This window comes from Maylandia zebra, linkage group LG19 (assembly GCF_041146795.1).
Source record: "Maylandia zebra isolate NMK-2024a linkage group LG19, Mzebra_GT3a, whole genome shotgun sequence".
NCBI classification, from domain to species: Eukaryota; Metazoa; Chordata; class Actinopteri; order Cichliformes; family Cichlidae; genus Maylandia; species Maylandia zebra.
In genome coordinates, this window is record NC_135185.1 from 12076327 (window position 1) to 12103384 (window position 27058).

At 43.6% G+C, this 27058-nt stretch overlaps 1 protein-coding gene across 1 annotated transcript; it reads left to right on the forward strand.

The window, feature by feature from the left end:
* Positions 1–429: 429 nt before the first annotated feature.
* Positions 430–17460, forward strand: clic4 (chloride intracellular channel 4). Its single transcript, XM_004566568.6, has 6 exons — positions 430–771; positions 11275–11384; positions 14460–14585; positions 14913–15019; positions 15800–15981; positions 16619–17460. Exons 1-6 carry the CDS (start codon positions 703–705, stop codon positions 16781–16783), a joined length of 759 nt encoding a protein of 252 aa, XP_004566625.1. The 5' UTR covers positions 430–702; the 3' UTR covers positions 16784–17460.
* Positions 17461–27058: the final 9598 nt, after the last annotated feature.

Sequence of the window (27058 nt, forward strand, 5' to 3'; positions counted from 1 at the left end):
TTAAAATAAAGGAAAAATTATTAAATTAAATTATTTTATTATTATATAATTTTTTAAAAAGGAAAATATTTAAAAATTTAAAAAATGTATTTAAATGTATATTTACAACAAAGGAAAGGATTCTGACTTTTTTCTCAGAATTTAGGAAAAGAAGAAGAAAAAAGACGTGCCCACTTTTTTTTCCCCAGTGGCCCTAATCCTCTTCTGTAATAGATAGATAGATAGATAGATAGATAGATATAACTATTATTTCAACTGACTTACTGAATGTTAAAAACAAACAAACAATGATACTACTTTTTTATGGTGCCTGTGCCACCCCTATGAAAGTCCTGGAAACGCCCCTGCGTTTTACTGGGATCCTTAGCGACCGGACTCCCTCCACCTCCAACCCTCCCCGCTGATGACGTCACGCTTTAAATATTCCCGTAGCTTCTTCACGCCGTCCTCGTCACCATCACCACCCACCCAGCAGATAGATCCTGTGACGGGTCAGCCGTACGTGTGTAGCCTGGAAACATTTCTGTTGTCTGGAAGGCGCCGCTGCTCTGGTCCGCTTTGCTCTGCAGAACCTGGAGGGAAGAAAAAGGCGTCTTCGGGATTGAGTGCGCAAAAAAGGGGGGAGGCGGATAAGAGCTAAGTCGGGCGTGGTAGCGGGGAAAACTCATCTTTGTGAGGAGAAACTTCAGAGCAGCAGCTACCATGTCGCTGTCGGTCCCGCAGAACGGAGTGAAGGCGGATAATGAGCCCGTTATCGAGCTGTTTGTGAAGGTAAGACCGCAGGATAAGTTTTTCTCTCTCTCACTTGGCTTAACCCACATCTGCGCATTGTGCTCTCACGCGCTTTATTTCTGCCTCGAAAGCGAGTAATGTTAGAGATTTGCACATATAGTGTCTCCACGCAGGACGGCTGTATGGAGGCGTGTGTTTGAGAGGCTCGGAGCTACATGTTCATTTACATCCATAAACCTCTTTGCCATTGTGGCCATGTGGAGCCCGCAGTGTCACCAGCAGGGCGGATACGGCCATCTCCCACCTCTCCACCCCTCAGCGTGGGTGCAGATCAACCTGCCGTGCTGAAAACTGGGCGCTAATTCTGCAACAAAAGCCCGGCAGCTGTGCTTCACAAGAGTCCACCCGACAGTGGGATACATGCTGCAGCTGCATTTTCGTGTTTGGGGCACTAAGTGGTAGATGGTATGAGAACTGACCCTGGTTCAGCTTTAAATAAGAGTGCAGGGTGTTTGATGTTTGGTTCACCAAAGCAACAAAGAGCCTGAAGGACAAACTGCTTCACCAGTTTTCCAGCTTTGTTTCACACACAAAAGAAAGTGTGTGGCAGACAATGCTGTTGGTGCATTTTCATTAAAATTGTTTAAAGCGGGCAGTTGGGTAGCTTAATGGATGATCTCCTGCTCAGTGGAGACCCTGGTGGAGGTGGTGGCGGTGGATGCCTGTTTTTTTTTGTTTTTGTTTTTTTCTTTCTTTCTTTCTTTGAGCCTGATGCTTCCCAGAGCGGGAAAATGGCACCAGGAAGAATAAAGGGAGAAGCACACTGGGACTGAAGGGGGCTGGGGCAGTGGGAGGAGGCTGTGGGGTAGCGAATTAGGTGGTGGAGTTTATGGGTGTTGGTACGTTAGGGTGTCACTGACCAAAACGGCAGGCTCATAACAGTGGATGATTGCGGCTTTGAAAACACTGATACATGCTACATATGAGAGCAATTACCCTCGATAAGCCCAATTTATAAAGGGATCCCTATCTAGGAGAACCACCTCCATTACATCATATCAGTTGGATGCAGTACAAACCCCGCCTCCGTCCTGTTTGTGGTGCTTTTGTAGACTCTGAGTTTAAAGAGGAGGTCTCCTCAGCGTAAAACTACAGGAACAAACCGTCCAGTGCTGCTTCTACTACTGCATTTCACTGCCTACAGGAGAGGTTACATCATCCCGAGGCCTGGAAGGTTTGCACTTGTGGCCGGCTCTTCCCTCCCAACCCCTCCCTTTCTAGCCCGCGCAGCCAGAAGTTTCTTCATTGTGTATCTTCTGGACACGTCTGCGTGGAAGTGTGCTAGCGTTTCCCTTCACTCCCTCTCACATGGCTCCGTGTTGCATGTACCAGAGTTTGACTTGTACACATCTATTATTCATGCAGCCGTTTTCACTGTGTTGCATTAAACACAGCCATGGGAGACAATGGCTGGCATGCAGGTTGCCATAGGCACATTGCTGTTAGCTGGGCCTCTGGGAACAGCTGATAACAAAGTGTGTGTGTGTGTGCTCTCCACACACAGCTGTCAGATCTGTTAGGCCTCTGCCACATATCAAAGCTGACTAATTATGCTTCCGTAATATCAGTTGCCACAGTGTCCATGTCTATAGATTGAGAGGCGTCAACACTGTTTACTCATTAAAAGTAGCTGGCTCACCCAGTTCAGAGACTGTTCGATTATCTTGCAGCTTTTTACCACCAGTGTTTATAGCAACAGTTGTCAAACTGCTATGGGAACACTTGGAGTGGGCTCATCAAGGGTGGGGAGGTGAAGCTCGTGTTGTCTCCGTTTATTGCTCTGTCACATCAGCACAATGTGATGACTTTGTAAGTGGGAGGATCGACCCTTGACCTCATCACAGCGCAGCAGGTTAGATATTGTTTTTGATCACAAGTAGCTGTTGGGCTGTGGAGGGTGACTTCCTAGCATCCACCCAACACATTAGAATACTAAATGAGATGTCGTAATTAAATGGGAGAATAAAGCTTGTATCTATCTTTTGTATTTGTATTTATTTGAAATTGTTCCTCTTAATCACGACATCATCCAGACTTGGGAGCACATTAGACTGCTTTGACCTAAGCGCAGAGCATTGCAGATCAGTGTTTTGTGGTAATGGTGCTGTCTCCTGTCGGTCCCCTTTCCATGGTCACGCCAACTGTTGGGCTTTTCTGTGAATAAAACTAACCTCTGCTTAAATGTGATTGGTCAGTCGGGCTCGGGCTACAAATGTAACCTGAAAGATTCACACTTGCAACCTCTAAATCCTCACATTTAACACAATCATTCTGCTCTTCAACGGTTCTCACATTATTTCCTCGCCAACTTCATCTCCTTCTCTGACGATCAGCTTTCCCGCCCTGATGGCATTCAGCTCCAACCCTTCTGCTGGTTTTGGGGGCTATCACGGTAGAAGGCGACTCTCCTCTAACCTTATTCTGTTTATGGTTATTCCACATGTTTTTGGTACTGCCACCTGGTGACAGGATGCAGCAACAACATGTAAATGCAAAGCTGTGCATAAGATGGGAGCACAGCCATGCTGGTTCTTTACATTCTTCATTGTTGTTTTTGTGTTCATAAATTGCACTCAAATGATTCTGTATGTTTTATTCAATTTTCCTTACGAAGATTCTCTGAATTAATTCGGGACATGCATGCAAATGAGTCATTCTGCACCAGCATATGATCATGGGTGGATGACAGTGAGTGGAATATAGATGAGCCAAAGGAAACAAACAGCCTTTATCTCCACTCGCATTTGTGCGTCTGCTGGCTGAGACTGTGCCAGGGTCACACGACCGGTCGCAAAGCCTTATGCTGCTTCCAGCTCTCAGGCCAGCAGAGGTTGAAAACATGTTCAAGAAGTGCTTTTAGGTCTGGGTGGCAGACTGTTTACAGTGGAGATGAAGGCCTACAAAGCCCAGAGAGGAGTTCACAGCTATGCAGCGCTTCTGTGCGGTCAAGGAGGCTAAAACGTTGTTAGCTCGGTCTGTAAAAGAGAACAATGACAGCTCGGGTTTAACTTCATCTTAACGCGTTACACTCTGAGCTGTTTGCAGGCCTGGCCAAGATCGGCTCATCATGTTGTGCAATCAGTTGGAGCATGTGACGGTCAGATGCATGGCTTATATACTGCGGCTCGTAACAATGCACTGCTCACCCAAAAGCTGTAACCGTTAAAATGTCGGTAGTTTGAAAGGTTTAGTATCGCTACCCTTAGCAGCGAGGTTCCATTTATTGTTTGTTTCTTTTCAGCATAAAATAAACCGTTCCTTTGTCCCTCGGGTGGTATTCTAGGGAGCTAAGTGCTGTTTCTTTATAGGAAAATCAATAGAGCGCTTTATTTTTTGTGAGTAACGCTGCAGTCAGCATCTTGAGTTAGAGGACAGAGATTAATGGCTTGTTAGTGGTGTGGAGCTTGCTGAGCTTGTGCTGTGTGTCCTCGTTTCTGCACCATGGACTTGCTTTTGCAGCACCTGGCCTGTCACAACTTCTTCTTTGTAACTGTCTGGTTGACTGACTCTCTGGCCACTGGCCTAATCGATCTGGCAGTGTGTTATTACACCAATCTGAACTGGGGCTTTGGAACCACTCAGAAGTTAATTTATGTTCTTGCCAGTGGACTATAACATGTACTTAAGCAACACGGCCCTAGTTGTACCTAAATAAATGGCTCTTATGTAAATGATGTTCAAATTTAAAAGCTTGAGTCATCTCATTGAGGGGCGGAAGAGCTGGTCTCATTTCTGTGCTGTTCAGTCAGGAAGCCGATGGTTAATAAAGCATTTTTCAATGACCGGAAATGAGGTCAGTCCAGAGCAGCACGGAATGGATCCAATCACTGAGTCATGTGTTATACTATTATTGTTAAGGCTGTACCTGCCGCAGCCTCTGGCTGTAGCTCCTCTATTACCTTTATTTTCAGAGGTTAAACTACATGCACTACATCAGTACTGACTGTAATCCCAATCATTGATGAAGGTGCATGCTTATTGCTGACTTGATGCTTTGCTTGCGGCAAACATTTGTATATGTGGAAATGCAAAGTCAGGCTTGTCCATGAGTGTTTTGCATGTTAGATTTTTATGATGGTGTAAAACAAAAACTGTTGATCATGCACCAGACAGGCACTGAAATGCAGCTCGCCGGTGGGTCAGAGTCTATCCTGATGATGTGGCTGGTGTTTGTGTAGCCACGGTCTGGGCTTCTGCTGCCATATATGTATCTGGCATGTGTGGTAATGGCACACTAAGGATGTGTTGATGCCAAAGGGTCATAGCTGTCTAGACGGGGCTTTTGTCCTGAAGAAATCACTACAGGGTTCGGGGTTGCTTTAATTACATCACTGTGCAGGCAGACTTCAAGTTTACTGTTAAAGGCTTTTTCAGGAACCAGTTTTGTGTCATTTCAAAGGAAAGTGTGAGGAGAAACGGGCAGGAACAACGCAAACATTTGGCTTTTGTGTTTGCGAGTAAGAGCGCGTCTCCCTTTATGGTCAGTGAAATTTTTGCAGAGGTGGGGTCGGGGCCAACCTGAGTATGCAGCTTATTGTTTGTATTAGATACTTGGAAAAAAAACAGCAGAGCGAGGAGTCAGTCGGTTCATGCTCGTCTCCCACATTTACTGTCTGCTCTGCCTTCATTTTGGATCTGCATTACTCATCACTTCCACTCACCCTGGGCCTGGAGAAACCTGACCTGGCTGCTGCTTATCTCCTCTGGTTATTCAGTAAACTTACATCATTGCCACAGCAAGAGTAAGCCTCATTTAGACGTCAGCTTTCCACAACTTTCCACTGAATCTGACTGTGAACAGTAGGCCTGTGTCTCAGTGGAAGTCTTAAGTTTTCCCCTGAGTGATGTCAGCCTGAGTCACAGCCACAGAGAGGATGTTGCGATGTTTCCATGTCCCAGCCGAATCCGACTCCCCTGCGCGCTCGGGCACCCACAGTGTCTCAGGTTGGAGTGATTCAACCAGGAGGTCAAATCTGACCGGCTGATTTGGTCAGTCTGCCAGGAACCCTTTTAAGTACCTAAAACTTACTTCACATGTTGAACTATTGCTCTTCTTCATTTCTTACTTTTTCTGATTTTCATCAAACGGCTGCTGAATTCAGATTGATTTATTTGGGCAGACTTGACAGGCTGCTTGGTATTAACATAAAAATGCTGTTTTGTTTTTGTTTTTTTTGTTGTTGTTTTTTTTTTTTTTGTTATCCATAATCTACTTTATGTTTTTATATCTTCTTTATGATCAGCTTGGTCTATAAAATGTCTCAGAAGTCCAAACACTGGATAGTTTGTGTGTAAAAGTTTTTAAAACAGATTTTTATTTTATTCTTAAATAAAACTTGATAAAAATTAGATCCTTTCCAAATAAAATAAGAACATATTATTGTTTTTATTCCTTTTGGCGTCTTATTCATAGAAGTCAGCTTATGAATAAGGCGGTGACATATACAGAGTCAGTTCATGTACAACTAGGAAAGTTTCTGGAGAAAATGCTACAGCAGAACTTCTGTATTTTCAGTTATTTTACATTGTTAAATACTAAAATTGGCTGTGGTTCTTTAGCTGACCCTCACCCTGCCATGTCTGACAGTGTGTCTCATGAATTCCAGCCTGACTCTGTTTAGCTTAATCATTCAATGCCAGCGTAAGCTGACAAACAGCGGGCAGTTTTTGGGTCCAGCTTCTTTTAATCCTACCTTGGCCTATATGTGTGTGAGTGTGTGTCCAGCAAACAGGGAGAGGCGCTGCCATGACGCTAGCAGGGCTGCCCACCCTCAAACGGACATTCCTGCAGTGTGTCGAAGCAGCCGAGCTCCAGAGCTCGCTACTTCGTCAGTTCCTTATTCGGTCAAGTGTGGCTTGAACTCGCTGAGCAGCCCAACCTATTTAGAATGTGAAGTGCGGGGAGGGGAAGGCGAGGGCCGCCACGTTACTAAAATTAGGCGGTGAGCAGAGATTGGGAGGACTGGGCCCAGCATGAACAGGATCATTGTCCTCAGCTGCTCACTGTAGAAGCTGTGATATCACACCGCTGCTCTAGAAAAGGAATGTCTGTCTTAGATAATGATGAGAGCCTTTCTGTGAGTGAGAGAAAGGTGTTGTTGCACATTGAGCAACTCTTTTATGTGCCAGGTTGTAAAATGTTATTGGACTGCAGTGGATAAAAGGATACCTTGCGTCCCAGTTAAAAGTACAGCCATCTTTAAGAGCTCAGATGGCAATGAAACGTTCAGGAATCCTTGTCATCACTGCTGAGATCTGTTGGGCGACATTACCAGGTTCCTGACTGGTTTAGTGATTTAAATATGACACACAACAGGCGATGGATGGATGAAGTTGAACGTTGTCTCTACGGATACTGCGTGTGACTTTAGATGATTTGAAACCATTAATCAGATTCTTAAGTAAAGAAAATGCATTTTAAACGTTTGAGTGGATTTTTGTGGATAAAACTGCACACAGACTCGACTTCATGTTATAGTTTCAGGTGTGCAGGTCTGCTAGAGTGAGAGGCTTCGTGGAGATCTTTAAATGCCTTCTAACTTTTAATTTTATTTATTTATTTGTGATCATGAGGGTATGGAGATTGTTGGGATTAAAAACCATATTTACAAGAGGAGGATATTACACTGCACAGCACCAGCTATGCACTTCATGTAGATTTCAAAGAGGTCTCAACTGAGTGTTATCCCCACTTTAAGGTGGATGAAAGCCTCACAACCCAGCGTGGTTCTGCAGTGCTTTGATGTTGGAAATGAAGGATGTTGAAAAGTAATTTCCACCTTACTTGATTCGATCTCCTGGGGTGCAGCCCAGGCTAGTGAGGGGTGGCTGTGTAGCATCTGAGAGCCAACCGTGAGCTGGCGTTGTACAATAATACACAAAGAAACATGACACTTTGCTAATATCCCCGCTGACGCCTGGCAAGGGAAGTAATGTTGAACCATCCAATAGGAAAAACCGTCGATGAGGAAGCGATGAGCGGTGTGACCTCAGCGCGTTCAAGACGAGTTGGCTGCTTGTCATGGCCCTTCCAGTGTCCCCAAGGAAGTCCTGGCCTACTCCTGCTGGTAATTGGCTGACATGAGAAGGTCATCAGCTGATGCAGCTCACCTGGGCTTTCCAGGCTATAAAAGATGACTTGCTCTCTTTGATTTAACGGAAACTAGTGTGCCCTCCCTCCATGTCACACACTTGGAGCCAGTTTGTGCCGGTTGTCCTGGGTACCGCTGCCTGCATTCCTCTGTGTGTTTTGTTCTAAATATCGGTTTGGTCAACTTGCTGTGTCTTGGAATTCTTTTGCTAGCAAGGAAAACTTGAGTTTGTGGGAGTGGCTGGTAGAAAGGACCACTTTGTGTGTTGTCGTCTTCTGTTACTTTGACTTGTGTTTTGGCTTAGTTGTTACATCACTGGCTCCACGAAGAAAGGGAAAGTGATAAGAGGTATGATCTCACTGGCTGGAGAAGGCTGCGTGTGTTTGCCCACCCAGACCCACCCTCAATGTACTCATCGATGCGTCACGCTGTCCTGAACTCCTAGATAACATCCAAGATTAAACATGACTCACACCCTTCATCAAGCAGCTGTGTGCGCTGGGATTAAATAAACAAGCATCTGCTGACTTACCATCCACTGAGCCTAAAATAAAGCTGGAGAGCCTGTTGGCAGCAGTCAGCTGTTGCTGCTGTGGGCCAAACGTTATTGCAGCCGATTTGTGTGAATCTGTGTACTACTAGTAAAATGTGCTTCTTTCCAAACTCGTGGGCTTTGCCTTCTAAAGATTTTCTCCCCTAACTCCAGAGTTTTATTGCCTTTTTTTTGCCTGCTAGCTGATGACGTACCTGACGATCTACAAACAGAAAGTGCTTTGTGTTGAAGCCCTTTCCTGAATGTCACACCTTAATATAGGCTTTCTGGAAAGTGTCAGTTGGGCCCATAGGCTCCATATTAGAAGAAAAACATGAAATCTAAGGTTTTCTGATCCTTCTGGATTTATTTCGGCTATTTTAAAAGCAGAAGTGCTTAAAATGTCAATCAAAAGCCGTTCTTACAGTTCATTTAGTGCCTAGCAGCTGCTCCCGAGGAGCACGTCGGAAATGCAGCTCTGCCAGCATCACTGCTTAAACTAAACAAAGCGCCATCTTCGGCGGGAGGAACAGGACATTTCTGGAATAGTTTCTCCCTCCTCTCCGAATGCCCAACCCCCCCTCTGACTCCACAGAGGGGCCCAGGATAAGGGGTAAGGGATAAAGAGGGAAGAGAAGGAGGAGGAAGAAACAAGAGGGCCAAAAAGCACACTGAAGCTTACTATCTTTCCTCTTCGTCACGCTTTAAGCATCCGTTACCACTTGTTCTCCCTCCTGTTGGTTAGCACCACATGATCCCCAGTTTCCTTCTGGTTTCCTGTAATCTCTCTCTCTGTGTCTGCAGCCTGCTCTGCTGCAGAGTCCAGAGAGTAGGAGTCTGAATGCCCAGAACCTGAAATCGCACTGAGACAGGAAGGAAAAAATGAAATGTCTTTCTCAGCTGCTGTGGCCTCCTGTCTCACCACTCGACCTGCAGAACTCTGATGAACTCTCCTTGAAAGCGGTTCACTGAGTGGTAACATCTTTACAAATGACATTCAACAGTGTATTTGCATTTTATCACCACCAAAAGAGAGCCGGCTGCAGACCGCTCACCTGTGCATTGTAATCCTTTTCACAATGCATGCATTGCTTTCCATGTCATACGTTCTGGCCATTGCCATGGGAACAGTTGCTGTGCTGCGTTACCACCCTTGATGCAGACCTGAATGCTTCTCTGTAGGTGTAGCGCTGCGGGGAAAATGGAGTAATCATCCCATTGATGTCTTTCTGATCCCCTTAGGTTCAGCTAATGCTAGTCCAGCACCTCAGGGCTAAAGCCTTATTTTGGAATTGAATCGTGTAATGTGAAAAGGGGACTTTCATTTGCTAAACAATGGCAGTGATCTAATCCAAGCTTTTCAGAAATTGAATTCAGAGAGGGAGAGGACAGTGGCAGTACAATGGGAGCCAGCAGGCAGATCAAACAGAGCCGTCTCACTGGGCGTCACACAGAGGACAACAGCAGCCAGCCTGTCCGCAGCAGCAACGAGCTGCTGCACTGACTGAACCCTGCACAACAAAGTGCCCTATTGAGGACCTGCAGATCTGACATTAACAAATATATATTTGTAAAGTTAAAAATCATTTGAATCTTATGTTCATTCAGCACCCTTTTGCAAATCGGTGGTATTTATGTGTGATTTGTATATCTTTTGCATTACTTGGTATAGCAGACGCCTCTGTGCAGGTGGAAAAAGGCTGAAAAGGACGAAAGAAGCAAAGCTGAAGGGAATGAGCAGCGAGTGACGTCACACGAGGCAGACAACAAAAAATAAATGACATTCAGCTTATTCAGAGGCTCTGCTACAGTCATCCACTGAATGAATGAGTGAATTCCAGAGTGCCAGGGTTTCAATGACCTCCATGTATGTCCTTGTTAATAGAATAGCTTGGCAGGGTTGGTCACCACAGAGCGCACGAGCTGGATGATGGAGGTTGTTGTGTGTCTGCTTTTGTGAATATTGAAGAGGAAGAACAAAGAAAATGCCATTTTTCTCAATGCATGTTTTTAAAAATGACAATTAAGAAAAGAAAGGAAGCAGGATTTCTTTATGACACCGTGTAAAACTCTTAATCAGATGAAACGCTTACTCTGCCTTCTGATGTGGAGTCCAGATGATATTTGTGCCCATGTGGTGTAAAACTAATAAAACAGCCTGCTGTGTGTGTTTGTGCGCAGATTAATTTGCTGCATCATTCCCTAGTTTTACAGTACTTAAGCTGAGCTGCTATTGATTTGTTTGTTTGAAACAGATTAAATTTAATATCCAAATAGCGTCTTTACCGCGCTCCTTCCCATCGCTAAACGATGAGTGTGCGTCATTCATTTGGAGCGCACACCACTTCCATTGATCTCGTTCCCCCCACAACTCGGCCTTGTTTTTGTGCAGTCTGGCTAAGAAGGAAGCACAAGGCTATCTGAGCCTTAATCACTCTACAAGTTTCCTGTTGCTCTTAGGCTGTGGTTCTCCAAATGGAAGGGGGAAGTGTGCAGACGCCTTCAAAGGCATGTGAGTTTGTTCGTCAGTCTTTGCCTCCTGCTCGAGTCTGAAAGAGTCATTGTGTGAAACGGGCCCCTGTGGGTGAGCGCAGCAAAGCGCCCAGGTTGTGCAGTACAGCTGAAAAGGTTATCAGGACCTGTTTGTGTTTTGGACTAAACAGTAAGCAAAGTGCTGTCGGCCATGGGAACCAGTCATAGGTGCTTTTAGATCTTTGTCTGCTAGATTGGGTTGTATGCCAGTGGTAATTAAATGTGAGATGCTTCCACCCATCTTTTGTGTACTCAGTTCTCAGGACTGGTACCTGGAATATGTTTCTGGTGGTTAATCCTGCTCCTCTGTCTGTGTGTTTGTTGAAGGCAGGAAGTGATGGCGAGAGCATTGGGAACTGCCCCTTCTCCCAGAGACTCTTCATGATTCTGTGGCTGAAAGGAGTCGTCTTCAACGTCACTACTGTGGATCTAAAGAGGTGAGCGCTGTTCTCTTTCCTCTATAATCATCTGTTCCATCACTTTTCCTTCTTTGTTAGCCTACTGGAGCGTTCCTGGGCGTTTCCCAGTGTACTGCTTTGATCCAGCCCCACCTCTGACACACTCGCTGCTTCCCCACTGCTTATTTGGTTTTCCCATGACCCCTTCCCAGGCCAGGGAAAATTGGGGGAAACTAAACATTCAGACTCTGGAGAGGTTATTTTAAGATTCTTGACTCTGCTCACTTCCTGCCTAGAATTTGTTGGGCAACTGTCTTTTTTTTAAAAAACCACTGGGATCAGTGATCCTCTGCAATTTTGTTTTTCCTTGCCAGCTGCAAGCCAACACACTTTCACATGTGGATTCCAGTACTAGGAGCTCCAAACAGACTACGTTTCCGTCTGTATGATTCATCTAAATACTCCCTAAATGTTTATCCACTTGTTAGGCCTGATTATTTTGAGCTGTATCCACCAGTCAGATGGACGCCTGGTTTCTGCAGTCTCTCTTTGTGTCTTTAGATTTTTAAGATTACCGACCCTGGTTTCCACAGTGTCGTTTATTCTTTGCAGCAACAGCAGAGATGCATTTGATAAAAGTGTTTCCTTTGTTTTGTTTTTTTTGTTTGTTTTTTTTTAGACCGCTCACAGGAGGAAAGTGAGAGCCATTTGACTAGTGGCTTAATTTTCACACATGCCTTGACGTTCAGGATGAGTGCATGGGTTTGGGTATTTTGCATATATTTTCCTCCCGGGTAGAAAGTCTCTGTGTGAGGCAGCGAATAACCTCCACTGCTTTTGCTGTAGCTGGCGAAAGGCCATATTTGCTGCAGAAGCAAAAAACAAAATTTTATTGTTTCTTTTTGTTTCTGTTGGGTAGGTAGCAGCCAGTTAATCAAATGCATTTGAGTAACTGATCATCAGGAAGTGTGAGCACTGCTATAAAAGCTGAATTCTGTCAGTTTGCTGTCAAGAAGGAACAACATCAGTAATTTCAGAGAAGCAACTGCTGCTGCTCATCAGTCTGTGAAAGAATGTGCCCATCATTCTGCAGTGAGAGAGATTATTCACAAGTCGCAAACATTCAACACAGCTGTGAATCCTCACAGCAGTGGGTGTCCCAGCATACTGACCCCGTCAGACCGTGCAGTGCTGAGTGGAAAAGTGCAAGAACTGCAGGGAAACTGCAAAAAAAAAATCCCACGAGCTGCAGCTTGGACTTCCTGACTTGGTGTCAGTCTGCATGTGTTCAAAGTTAGGAAAAACTGCAAAGTGTGGCCTCTTTGGAAGGGTTGTTGGGAGTAGGGCAGGGCAATTTGGCCAAAAATATTTATCACGATATATATTTGAAAATTTGCAATAACGATTTAGCTGAAGCAAAACAAAATACTTTACAACTTTGGTGGGTTTTTTGCACTAACAATGTATTTTCACTTAAACAAGCAGCTGTTTTTCATGTGCATTACAGTTATATACAAATGTAACAGTGCAAATTCCTCGCTGACAGTTTAACCAAAAGGCATTTCCCTGGAAACTGGCCGACATATCCTAGAATAACCATGTTTAATATCCACAACACTTAAAAAGAGGTTATACACACACAATACGGTAATATTATGTTGAAGCACAGTACGTATCACTCCGCCAGGCTCCTGCCTACGGTAGCCGTAATGCTCCGACAATCCATCAAGCGGTGCGGCTTCGTAGCTTAGCAAAGTCGTACTAAAACATTTTTGAGCGCCGTGTACATAAAAACGGTTCGGTAATAACGTCGGCCCGCTAGCACGCTCTACCAAATATAGGGCTTTGTTGTGTATCTTACGGACGAAAGCTAAACCAGTTCCACACCACTGAAGTTGCAGCATTTTTACAAACCAATTCTGGTTCTTCTATTTCATTTAACGATCCGCTTTCGCTCTTCTCATTCTCCGTCGCCGCCATGCTTTTTCCACCGTGTGCGTATGAAAACGAAGGCGTGCGTGTTTTACCCATATTCTATCGCGATATTTCATTTTCTTATCGTTGCCTTACATTATACCGATATTACCGTGAACCGTATGATATGCCCAGCCCTAGTTGGGAGAAAGCCTCCTCTCTCGGTTTGGGTTTGCGAAGCTGCATCTGAACAAAGCAGAAGACTGATTCTGTAAGTTACTGAATGGTGGGGTGTACTTGGTCTCACACACTTGCTGCGGTTCGTCTGGTTTTTGTTGAATAGGTAACAACACACCATGACGTGCCATGTGTGGGTTTTTTTGGGGGGGGGTTTTCTCATTTTAAAACCTGCAAAGAACCTGATTGTTTTATTTATTTTAACTGAAAGTGGGACTAGTTGTACTACAGATTCTGGTGTAATTTTGGGTCAACAGTAGAATGGCAACCAAGTCAAATATGGTGTTTTATTTCTTCTTGTCGTCTTTCAAGGCTCTCCTGTTTTTCTGTGATTCGAGGCAGTTTCTTCCTCGCTCCTTGGTGATAATCGGTGGGCATGTCACTTCCCCCTGACATGCCAAAGAGTTGAAGTAATTTCCCCTTTTTTCTGCCCTTAAATGGTTTGTCCCAAAGCTCGCCATCATTATGGGCATGGACTCAAAAAACCTGCACTGTTGGATGAATGATGTTGATGGTATTATTAATATCAGTCACTGTTTAGACTGTCCCCACAAACCCATCAGAGTCACTGCTGTTTGGTTGTTTTTATACTGAAGACTCATTCAGCACATGCTCATTGCTGTTTGTGTGTCAGCCTCATCTGCCTGCCAGAGACATCTGGCACCAAATGTGCTGGTTTGAAGGCCACAGAGGAAAAAAGAGGACACAAACAGACTCGCAGCACAGCGGCTCCAGCTGGAGGAGGAGGGGGGGTTGTAGAGGTCTGAAAAAACACGCAGCAGAAACGCAGCCCTTTAAATATTTGAACTTAAAGTAATTACACAGTATATTATACACACAGTATTAAGTTAAATCTCTGGTTCCTTTTGTGGGGATAAAAGCAGATTTTACATGTTAGAAACGAGCTCCTGGATTGGTTCTGCCTTCATCTGCCCACTGACATTTCTCCACTCCGTGTCCCAGGAAGCCCGCAGACCTCCAGAACCTGGCCCCCGGCACGCACCCGCCCTTCATCACCTTCAACAGCGAGGTCAAAACTGACGTCAACAAGATCGAGGAGTTTCTCGAGGATGTTCTCTCCCCGCCCAAGTGAGTGCTTTCTGTTTCAAACTCCTGCGATGACTGCTTGCCACACCTAGACACCAAACACCCCCCACTTATGATTAACTGCACCGTGAGCAGTTAATTACAGAGCCTTTTGTTGATTGTAAATGACGATTAAATAAAGTTTTGCAGTATTTATTTTATTGTCAACACATTTTATGAGCCTTCCACTTATAGTGTTGGTGTCTGTCAGTAGTAAATGGAGCTTTTATTGAGCTGTTCTTTGCTCATTTTTATTTTCTAATGATGTCTGCACAGAGAAAACGTAAAATAACTGCAGCACACGTGGCTTCATATGTGTTTATTTTGCAGGTACATCAAGCTTGGTGCAAGACATCCAGAGTCAAACACCGCTGGCATGGACATCTTTGCCAAGTTTTCTGCATACATCAAGAACTCCAAACCAGATGGGAACGAGGGTAAGTCTTTACACGCATGCACGCGGGAAGGTGCAGGACTTCAGTGTGTAGTGTGCTTTACTGGTTGCTAGGTGACACTGGTAGCCCTGCCTGGATTGGTGGATTAAAGTCTGACTCGGGAACACACGGCGCTTTTGTTCTGCTGCCTCCTCCTGTCCTTTCGCTCCCAGTCTCACCTGGAACTTTCTAGAAAAGTGCACAGCCATGATCCAGAGAGCGAACTGGTGCTCATAACCTCACCCTCGTTCCAGATTTATGTAGCCCACAGTCTCTAAACGATTATCAGAAATTTAATATTTTATTGGAATAATGTGAAGAAAAAGTAGTCCTTTGTCTTTGAAATCCCGTTGTGTCCTTCTTTGGGGGGAAATGTGGGAGTATGATGTTTTGGAATGTAAAAAAACAGACTTATCATATCATGTTTTAGTTGGCTGATCTCCACTCTGAGAAAATATCAAACCACAGTGAGCTGGATGTGAAAGCCAAGGCTATGTCAACAGAGTTAGAGAGTGAATGTCATGGTTCAGTGATAAGTTACGGGTTAGATCTACTGTCAAACCACTACACCTAGTATGTGTTCATGACATACTTTCTATTTGTGGAATGAATTGTTTAGTATCTGTAGATGGGTGGAATATGAGGACAAACTATCACCTGTGCATTCCTTTTCAGACGGCATTTGAAGCGCTCTCATATTTATAAAGTGCTCTCTGTGTGCGTCTCTTGATGAAATGCTGCCACCGTGTGGTTGCTCTGCAGTAACAGTCTCCTTCTTTGCAGCTCTAGAGCGCGGGCTGCTAAAGACCCTGCAGAAGCTGGACGAGTATCTTCGCTCGCCGCTGCCCGATGAGATCGATCACAACAGCATAGAAGACGTCAAAGTTTCTAACCGCAAGTTCTTGGATGGGGACGAAATGACCCTGGCTGACTGTAACCTGCTGCCCAAACTGCATATAGTTAAGGTGAGTCATGAAACACACCTGCAGGCGTTGTCATTTAACCACCAAATCAGATGTTTGTTTGTTTTTTAAGAAGAGAGCATACAAGCTGTACTTGAGGAAACGCTCGCCTCATGCTGCACCTGCAAGGGAGGGACTGGCTTCAATTACTGGAATAAATGAAAATGGTTCTCGTGTAATTCTCAGGCTAATAATCTGAATAAAGGAGAACACCTGCCTGCATGCTCGGGCTGGTCGGATAGAAACGGCTCGTTGTTCAGAGCTGAAGCTTTTCAGTCACCAGCAATGAGGCTGCTGTTCATGCTTCTGGAAATAAACTTAAAGGTCCTAATTTATCTCTACAGGGCAGTTAATTTTCTTAGTTTGTGATCATTTTAGAAATTAATTTTCAAGAAAATACTAAGAGCATTTTCCCGCAGGTTATATATTAAAATGCTTTAGCAAATATTGGCGCATCATCAGAAGTTGTGCCGTTGCCACTCTATACTTTTTACTTTTCACTGCTCTGCTTCAAAAATTACCCAGCTACCCCGGCTCCCTTGGTAAATCTTAACAGTTAACCTTTAACGTGTCATATTTGTGGAGTTTTTGGAACTTGTGCATCAACAGTGTGATTGAACAACTCGCGTCATTCTTTCAGGTGGTGACTAAGAAGTACAGAGGCTTCGAAATCCCCAAAGAGATGACGGGCATCTGGAAGTACCTGAACAACGCCTACACGCGCGAAGAGTTCACCAACACCTGCCCCAGCGACAACGAGATCGAGATCGCCTACGCAGACGTAGCCAAGAGGCTGGTCAAATGAGCTCCTCCGTCGCGACCGCCTCCTTCCATCCCCTCACCACCTCTCTATACTCCCCTGCACCTCCCCATCCTCGGCACCGGGACTGACGTGCTCATTCACCATAAAGGAAAAAACAACAACTTTGGACTTCTTTTCCTTCTCTCCTCATCTAGAGTGAACTCCATGCATGAACCCTTGGTCATTCATTTCTTTTTTTTCTTCCGGTCATTATGAAGGTCTGTTTAGTTGAATCACCCTCGCTCATGTTTGTCCCCTTTAATTGCTTTTTGTTTTTCATTTGCCAATGAATGTTGTGAGGCGACGGAGAAGCAGCCAGGCGTGCACGTCAGTGCTTGTCGATGCTGGGAGTCGAGCGCGCTCCCTGATAAGTGACCTTCAAGCTGACCTTTCCTCCGTATGCAGGGGGAAAGGCCACACGCTGGTATTTCACTGTCGTCTGTTTAAATTTCACTGTCGTCCATTTCTTGGATTTCTGAAGACTAAGAAGCTTTTTTTTTCTTTCCCCTCATCTTTGTTCATGTAAACAGTGTTGACGCTTCAGTGTTTTTTGGCTCAAGTATTTGACAGGTTAAAATAGAAGCTAATCCAAACCTAAGTGGTCGACATATCAACTGAGATGCTTTATTTTAATGTTGAGCTGTTTAAAATAAATGAGAATATTTGTAACTGCAGGTAAATCTACCTGGCAACCATGCTCTGATTTCCTCACTGCCCTAAGTGGGCACAAGTCTTGTAGCTCGGTAGAACTGTAGGAAATTTCCCGTACTGCTTGCAGAAGTAACAGCAGGAAAAATGCAGCCTGAGGTCTAAGAAATATTCACCTGTATGTAGCTTATTATTGCCTTTGAAAGCGGCTGTTTTAATCAGTAGAGTTTCTTCTCATATCGAACACATTGTGCTTACTGTAGCCATAGTTTGGATTATATGTTATGAACCAAAAATGGGGGGGGGGGCACATTATTCTGGTCTCACTGTGGATGACAAATGAAGAAACCACACACGCTCAGTCTCCTGCTTCATAACACACAGGTTGAAGGACACTAATGTTGGGTTGAGCACTGCGAAAAGCAACTCTAAAGATATTTATGACTAAAAAAGAAGAATAGAGGAGAGTAGCAATGAAGGAACAGCTGTGCAGATTTCTGTCATCAGTCAGTATGTAGATCGATCTCCGAGGTAGTGAATGTAGTAGCTCCAAAAAGTGCTTTAGTGTGGATAAAGCAAAACCTGTTTTTGTTTTCTCCCATTTGCCATGTTTTTTTTTTGTTTTTTTTTTTTTGTTGTTTTTTTCCTTTCGTGAATTTGTTATAAAACAAATCTGATGGGAAGGGAATTGTAAATATTTGTTTTCATTGCTCAGATTGTAAATTTAAAGCATTTCATCTGAACCTTTGAGGAAACGTGGGCCTTTTTCTTGCCTGCTTGGATTTGAACACTAGAGAACGCATCTCCTCTTTGCCTTACTCGTTTCTCTCTGCAGATGTTTCGCAGGAAGGATTTTTGTTTTACGATATCATTTCATGACAACGCGAGTGTGGCGTTGTACCAAGAAAATATCCAAGCTATGTCATTGTTTTTGGGGTTTTTTTTTTTTTTTTTGGTTTTTTTTTTTTTTTTTTTTCTTTTTAACAATATTGACTGAATTAAATAAACTTCTTATTGGCACTCGGGGCTTGTGTGTTTGTTTAAACCATCAGTGTTTCAGTTACATTTCACAGCCCAAAGCAACATCTGATACCAAATGAAACTAGCTAAATTCACTTAAACGTTATATTGTAAGATAAAGACAGTCTGAATCCATCAGTGTGAAGATCTGCTATGGTGATAAAAGTGGAGAGGGAGAGCCCTCTTCTAACAGGAAGATGAATTTGAAAAGCATAGTTAAAGCCCTAACATCACTCTAGATGTGCTGGAATGAAAAAGAGGACAAGATGTGTGTGAAAAACCTGACAGGGACTAGAAAGAGAGCAGATTTCTCCTGTTTTGGCTTCCCTTCATTGGCTCCCTGTTAAATCCAGAATTCAAAATGCTGCTCCTCACATACAAGCTCTTAAATAATCAGGCCCCATCTTATCTTAATGACCTTGTAGTACCATATCACCCTATTAGAGCACTTTGCTCTCACACTGCAGGCCTACTTGTTGTTCCTAGAGTATTTAAAAGTAGAATGGGAGGCAGAGCCTTCAGTTTTCAGGCCCCTCTTCTGTGGAACCAGCTTCCAGTTTGGATTCAGGAGACAGACACTATCTCTACTTTCAAGATTAGGCTTCAAACTTTCCTTTTTGCTAAAGCATATCCTCCTTTAGTTATGCTGTAATAGGTGCAGGCTGCTGGGGGATTCCCATGATGCATTTAGTATTTCTTCACTGTGTGTTAATTGACCCTGTGCACGAGAAAATGCTAACTTCCTGGTTTGAGACCGGATGTGGGGTTGTACATTTCCAGTAGCTTTACTTTGCAGTCAATCGCTACTGCGACGATATCCTCCAAAATCATGTCCAAAACTTGAAAACGGAAAGATCGCGTTAAGTTACAAAGAGCAGAAGGTGGGAACACTCACCACTGCTGTGTCATAAAAAATCTAATGATCAATTTTGACGTTTAAAGCGTTTAGATCGATCAGTTGTTTACATCACTCAACACAAGCAGAACTGCATCACTGCAGCAGAAGACACATGTCCACATTCAGAAGCACATCTCTGTATAGTGACTGGTCTCATGATCTAAACAGGCAAATGTTCAGCATTCAAACTACAGGTGAAGAATAGTCAAACCAGATGTTTCCCCCGTTATGTCGAGATCAGCTAGTCAAGTACACACCTACACAGCATGTTAACAAACCGTGAAAAAAGCCACACAAAAAATGAATGATTGCTGGTAAGGGTTTCTATACATTAGTATGTACGAAGGGTATGTTGTGGCTTACCTTAAAAATTACAGCGGTCCCTCGCTAATAACGCGGTTCACCTTTCACCTCGCTGTTTTGCAGATTTTTTAGTGCAAGTTTGCATGCTTATTTTTTTTTTACATCACATTGTGTCCTGCGTCCCGATTGCTGCAGACGATCTCCTCCGTGACGTCTCTCCTGTACAGTACAGAATCGCTGCATCGATCGCTGCAGTGTGACTGAAGTGCAGTACTGTATGTCCACGATGTCCACGAAACGTTTTGCACCGTCAAAAAATAAAATTGGCTACTTGATTTCACCTATCACTGGTTATTTTTAGAACATAACACCCGGGATAAACGAGGGACAGCTGAGAAATATAACATTTGAATCCCTTTTCTTTTTTGCCCTGAGGTGCAGGGAAAAAATATCGACAAGTCGAACATCATTTACAGATATATTGGGTAAATGCCCGAGACATCTATAGAAATGTAAATCGCCGCTTGATTCATTCATTTGCTTAACTTGTTTTGGACCATAAACCAGGCACGAATAGGACACCGGAAACAAAGCTCCCCACAGGAGTTTCCGCACCGGAAGTAGCATATGCTAACGTGCACACAGTCAATAGACCTCTCTGCATTGAATCATACTTATTATTAATCTCTGTCTCTCTTCCACAGCATGTCTTTTATCCTGTCTTCCTTCTCTCACCCCAACCAATCACAGCAGATGGCCCCCTCCCTGAGCCTGGTTCTCTTCCTGTTAAAAGGGAGTTTTTCCTTCCCACTGTCGTCAAAGTGCTTGCTCATAGGGAGTCATATGATTGTTGGGTTTTTCTCTGTATGTATTATTGTAGGGTCTACCATACAATATAAAGCGCCTTGAGGCGACTGTTGTTGTGATTTGGCGCTATAAAATAAAATAAAATGTGTTTAACAAAAGATGAAAAACCTATGCAGGTCTACTGTTCCTTAAGGCAATCAAAAACAAGCTCCAAAGAAATGAAATACAGATGGAAATATGTTGTAAAGCTGTAAAGCGGTCGATGAGTTTTTATACTCGGTGTCAAACTGATGAGAGCGGCTGTGTTGGAAACAGTGCCATTTAAGAAAAAGGAGGAGGAAAGATGGAGGCGGCTGACTTAGTGATGTTAAGATTTGTGTTGGAAATGTAAATATGGACAGGATTAGGAATGGTTATATCAGAGGGGAAAAACTAAGAGAGGTGATAGTGAATTGCTCTGGATAAGTGTGGAGGAGTCATTATTGGTATGCTGAAGACGGAGCTGCCAGGGAAAAAGAAAAGAAGTCCAAAGCTACTCATACTTCTAATGAGTATCGGCACCACAGTTTATCCAGGTGCACAGCATCAGGATCCTGATTTCACATTAGCAGCAGATTTATGTTATTATTTATCTTTTCCTGGTGTGATGAATGTCTCTCTGCGTGTTGCTGTGATGTGAGAATAAAGTTTCACTGCAATAAAAGTAGACATGTAGCAGTTATGGAACCATTTATAGCCTTCTGTGAATGAGGCCTGAACGGGAATTTGAGGTATCGCGTTTAGTTTTATTTTCCGCTTACTCGTGTTTAACAAAAACAGATGTGTGCCTCTGCCAGAGAGGAAATCCACATCTGAATGACTGGAACCGGTAGCACAAAAACATCCCAAGCATCCCACAGAGGTACGGGTCAGCCTGACATTTTGAACTCTTAAAAATGAAATCAAATTAAGTTCAGCAGGAATTTGTTTTCGGCACGATAATAAAAACATCTATTTGACTTTCTTGCTTTACCTTCAAATATGTTGCTGTGAGTCTACAGGATTTGGAGATCTGATACACAGATTTACAGGAATCCTTGCACCAAAACATGTTTGTTTCCAGCTCTGTTCTTCTGCAAGGAATGTGTCATGTGGGTGTCCGCCCACTGTGGCTTCCACCTCCCCCCCCAAAGACACCCATTTGCAGTAAACTTGGTGATGTTTTCAGCCAATTCCCTACTGTTCCTACGCATAAACAAGCCCATTCTGAAGGGCTGATTGCAGCCAAACTTTCGCAAGAGAAGAAAAAAAAAAAGGTGTGGGGGCGTAAAATTTTTGGATGCCCTCCAGCTCATTAAAGTGTCATGTTTCAGCCTCAGAGATTCATGGACCGCCTGCTCACTGGTGAGCACTAAGACACGGACTCCACTTGTAATTCACAGGCAGGAAATCCACCCAGATGCAAACAGACAGATGTGTGTGTGTCCATGTGTGTTTTGGTGTGTGAGGTAAGAACCAACACAACAAGGCTGGCTATCGTTCAGACCACACAATCATTACAAGCACAGCGAGTGTATTAGTGTAATTGGGTAATGAAGGTGAGGCCAGGAGGGCCGAATGTTATTTCTCAAACATGTAGACTGGGAATGTGCGGCTTTGTAAGTCTATCTTCGTAAGGAGCAGTTTGAGTTTTAGACCTTGAGGACATTTTTGGAAAGTGAGGAGAGTTCTGCTTTTTGGAGCGAGCTTCAAAGAGGTGTTTGAGGGCTAAGAGTTGGTTTCCAAGTTAAGGTTAGAATTAGACCGAGGTCAGGCATGCATGTGTGCATCTGTGTGTTTTTCTCTTTATTACACACCGTGTGAGGGAGCCAGCACGTCAGCTAAACTACAAAGACACACTGACTACATTTATAATCTTGGATCTTTCTTTGTCTCAGTGAGAAAACTTCCCCATCTATTATTCATTGAAGCTTTAGTTTTGCCCCATTCTGTTTTACCTTTAACACGTTAACTCAATCAGCTGTGTATGCTTTAGTGGATCCGTTTCTTTTTGGCATTGACTCTTTCCCAGCACTGCCAGTTCAATTTGCAGGTTTTACACGACACCCATTTATACAGCTGACTAAATATTTACACTGGTAAAGTAGCTCGCTCAAGGGTACACAGTGATATCCCAACTGGGTTTTGGACCTACAATGTGTTAAAAACCTTCTTTGCATATGGACTCTGTGCACCTGACACTTGATGTGGCTCCATGTATTTGATTTATCCTGCTGACTGACAGGACACAGACCTGAACATTTTATATGCCACGAGAACCCGAGATTATCGCTTTTTGCTGTGAATATTGCCCAGAAACACTGCTGTGGTGTAAAATATTAGACTTTAAAGGTTTGTCAGTAAGTTAAACGCTCACCTTAGTTCACCAAAGCTTGTAATAAACTGTCAGTATGAATAGCCTGCGTTTGCTTTAAAAAGTTAAGCGTGTTTTACACACAATATGTAAATGATGCGTTCAGAGGCAGAAATCTCAGCTTTTGTTTCATTCTTGTGCCCCGTACACCGCACGGTTACAGAAGCACTGGTTTGGCCAACATTTAAACAACAGCCATGAACCTTAATACTCACTCAGGGTAATGGTGTCCAGTTTGTGGCAGGATTTAAAGTTACACATTCAAGCAGTCCCATGAATCTTTGCTCTTACTGGATTTTAGTCGTAGAAATATCAAACAGACCGCTAAATGAAACATGCACAGTCCTGTGAAAAAGTACATTTCAACAGGACTCTATTCAATCCTACACACACCTTTACTGCTTCCATAGGAAACAACAGGAACTGGCAGCCAGCTGCTACTAATCAAGTGCACTTTATTAAATAATCAGCAACAGTAAGCGTGAGCATCTCCATCAAAACAGAAATGTTGTCTGTTTGTAGATCTGGAAGCTTCAGGTGTGTGTCAACAACCTACCCAGCAGAGGACATCCCAGCAAATTCACCCCAAGGTCAGACCGTGCCATACTCGGAGAAACTACAAAAGACAAAGCGCTGCTCTGAGGCCTCAGTTAGCAGGATACATCCTAAAGTTCATGATAGTACAGTTACAAAAAGACCAAACAGGTTTGTAAAGCTGCATCTGAATAAACAAAGAGTTCTGCAATAATGTACTTTGGACAGACAAGACCACAGTGGAGACTCCTCATACCAGCTGCCAGCACGAAGGTTGATGATTTGGGCATTTTGCTGTCACTGTACGCCAAAGTGCTCCAGAGTCAAATGTGAGGCTGTCAAGCAGCTAAAGCTTGGCCCAAACAGGACAATGAGGCCACACTCAGCAGCAGCTCTACAGCAGCACGGCTGACAAAGAAAAGAGTCAAATCAGTCACAACTCCAGCAATTTGAATGCTGTGACAGCTGTGTATAAATTATAGTCCAATTATTGTGAACTTAGAATACTTTCTTTTTCACAGGACTGCATATAATACAGATGGGTTGAAATAAAACTTCAAACACTGCTGTTTGCACTTACAGTGTCATAGTATTCATGCTCACGTGTATACAAATGATCTGACCTCTGTCATGATCGCTTTAGCTCTACATCAGCCAGCATCAGACTGAGTTAACCTCTGTTGGGTTGAGATTTATGATAGTTTAGGGGGCCAAACAAACATGTTCGATTCAGCGATCTCAAAGAGAAGCCTGCTGGCAGACCAAGACAAGAATACACTGCTGCATATTTGTAATAAACCACAGTTTATATCATATAGTGAAACAAGGCAGCATTATTCTTCTGGTCTTACTATCATATGCTTCCTAACACATTAAACAGTAAATAAAAAAAACCTATAAAACAGCAAAAATAACAACATGATACAAGCAGAGGTGTTGGTTCCAAACATGTTAATAAAGTGACCATCAGACATGTGATTGTAGTAAAATAAAGACTGACTTTATTTTTTTATTTCCATTACAGGAACATATGAAAGCAAAACAAAACAACCTTTCTACTTTTGGTTTTTCAGTGGCTTGTGAGGTCCAGGCTCTGATGTGTGAAGCCAATGCCTGAAGAACACTAAGCACCAGTACTATGTAGCGATTACCATAGTTATAATTATGTGGTTCTCAAAGTATGCATTTCCTATTTTTCTGTAACAACAGTCGGGCACGCCTTAATAGGGTTGTCTAGCTGTCTAAACACACTGTAAACCAGAGTGTGACTTGTAAATGAACTAATAACATTAATAGTGGCTGTATTCCACTCAGGTGAGCCAGTTGCAACCTGCATGCTGGCTGAGCTCCGGGATACTGGCACATATATATGGAACACAATCATAATTAATGTTATTAGTTCCACCTGTGCTTTGCCTGCTATGAAAAGCCATTTTGTCCAGAGATGACTGCGTAACACATCGTTGCACGTGGTTTAAACTGCGGCTGTGCGAGTGCATCCGTATTCAACAATGAGCAGAAAGTGTGGCGCTGCTGCCATCCTGGCACAGACCCCGCGGTTGTGTTGCTGCTGCTGTTGTTGGATTGCGGTGAATTTCAGGCATTTCTCGAGCACTGCAGACCTCACAGCCCCCATAATGCTTTCCATGCTCTTTATCTGCTCCTTACATCTACACTAATGTTATTCAGAAAATATGCTGGCATGAGCTCGCCTCCTTTAAAACCCTCCGTCGTCTGCGGCTGGTTAACAGGAGCGCCGACCCGGCGTGCTGATCCTTCAACAAGGTGCGCTTTTCTTGCCAAACGTCTTCCACTCCTAGAAGCTGTCACTGACCCATCATCTTGCATGTCTTTCTTGGCACCAACAGAAACTTTTTTTTCCTTTTTCTTTTTTCTCTAGTGGTAAGTTACCCATGTCTGATAGGCCTGGAAAAAACCGTCAATACGCTCAGAGTGATGCGGAGTGGCACACTGCAGGAAAGCGCGAAACTCGAGCGCAGCGCTCGTTATTTGGCTTTCACATGTAATAAATATCAATATTTTGGCAATTTAACAAACCAACAGTGTGAAGACTGTAATAAATGGTTCACGTGTTGTAGGGCCGGTGTTTTAAAGGTGTAGTCCACCCAAAGATACAGTACAAGAAAGCTAATACTGTTGCAAGCAAGGCTACAAAAAGTTGCCTACATGCGTACATAGAGGCCACTTTATTAGATGCACCTGTTCAAGTGCTTCTTAATGCAAATATTTAATTAGCCAATCGCATGGCAACAATTGAGTGCGGTCAGGCATGCATGTAGGGTCAAGGTGACCTGCTGAAGCTGAGCATCAGGATAGAGGAGACTGAGTGTGTGGTCTGAATGTTTCAGAATCTGCTGATCTGCTGGGATTTCCCCACACAACCACGTCCAGGGTTTACAGAGAATGGTCCTAAAAACAGAAAGTATCCAGTGCCAGCAGTCAGAGGAGAATGACCAGTCTGTTTAGGTTGCTTTTTGGCAACAGTAGCTCAAATTAAACCAAGGAATGCTGAAGAGCATCTCTGAAGCACGAGACGTCAAACCTTGAAGCTCCGGCAGCAGAAGGCCACACCGAGTGCCACTCCTGTCTGCTGAGAGCAAGAAACTGAGGCTGTAATTTATTCCTGGCTTCTCTGCACTCTGGCTTGCACTTCAGGATGCTTTTACCAGCTAGAAATCAAAACGAGGAGGAGCTTTACTGTCAGTAAGGGGCATGTGAGAGAAGTCTATTGTCATTCTAGCAGGGAGGAGCCAGCAGGGATGTTTCTATGTAACTGCAGTTTTGGCTGGCATGAAAAGAAAGCCTGAGCTGGAAATGCATGATTGGCAGTGAATTCCCTTTTATGATATTCTTTACCTGTTATTCATGGCCATTTTATAGGCAAACATGTATTTTCTCCAGTGAAATTCCACTTTAAAAACTGGTTTCAAGTATATTTGAGTGATTTTTGTGAATTGAAGGCCAAAACCTCTTTTTGGAGGTTTCCCAAGCCAGTTGAGAAAAGTGTATCCTGGTTTTGCCCCACATCTTCCTTCATGTTCTTACACACACACACACACACACACACACACACACACACACACACACACACACACACACACACACACACACACACACACACACACACAGGGCAGCTGTGGCTACACCTGTAGCTGCCTCCACCAGTGTGTGAATGTGAGAGTGAATGAATAGTGGAATTGTAAAGCGCTTTGGGGGTCTCGAAAAGCGCTATATAAATCCAATCCATTATTATTATTATTATGTTGAACATGCGAAACACCTGAGCTGGCTCCTCTTGATGCAAAGGATCAGGAGCTCCTCTGTATATATTTTATTGTCCCACTGTTGCATCCAAAATCTTCCTTTTTCTGTCTGCGACTCTGTGGCATCTTTTATATACGCTGAGGTCGGTGTAAAAAAGGAATCATGACCAACACTCCACACCTTTTATCAAGCATCAACAGTAAAACTGGTCCAAGTGCTCGGGCAGTTTTCTTTAAGAACATTACAGTCAGCGTGATAATATCAGCAGATGCTTTTTTGTTTCTTTTAGCAATAAAAATTGTATTTATTCAACTTCATATTTTTCTCTCCAGTCATCCACACCCAGTCTGCAAAAAGAAGTGGCGCTAAAACAGTTGTTCCAGACAGCAGA

What these genes read in the sequence shown, in the direction of transcription:
- clic4 (XM_004566568.6), top strand. Translation starts at nt 703, where the DNA reads ATGTCGCTGTCGGTCCCGCAGAACGGAGTGAAGGCGGATAATGAGCCC. An exon ending in GATGTTCTCTCCCCGCCCAA is followed by an intron (nt 14,586 to 14,912) that starts GTGAGTGCTTTC and finishes TTTATTTTGCAG; the next exon opens with GTACATCAAGCTTGGTGCAA. An exon ending in CCAAACTGCATATAGTTAAG is followed by an intron (nt 15,982 to 16,618) that starts GTGAGTCATGAA and finishes TCATTCTTTCAG; the next exon opens with GTGGTGACTAAGAAGTACAG.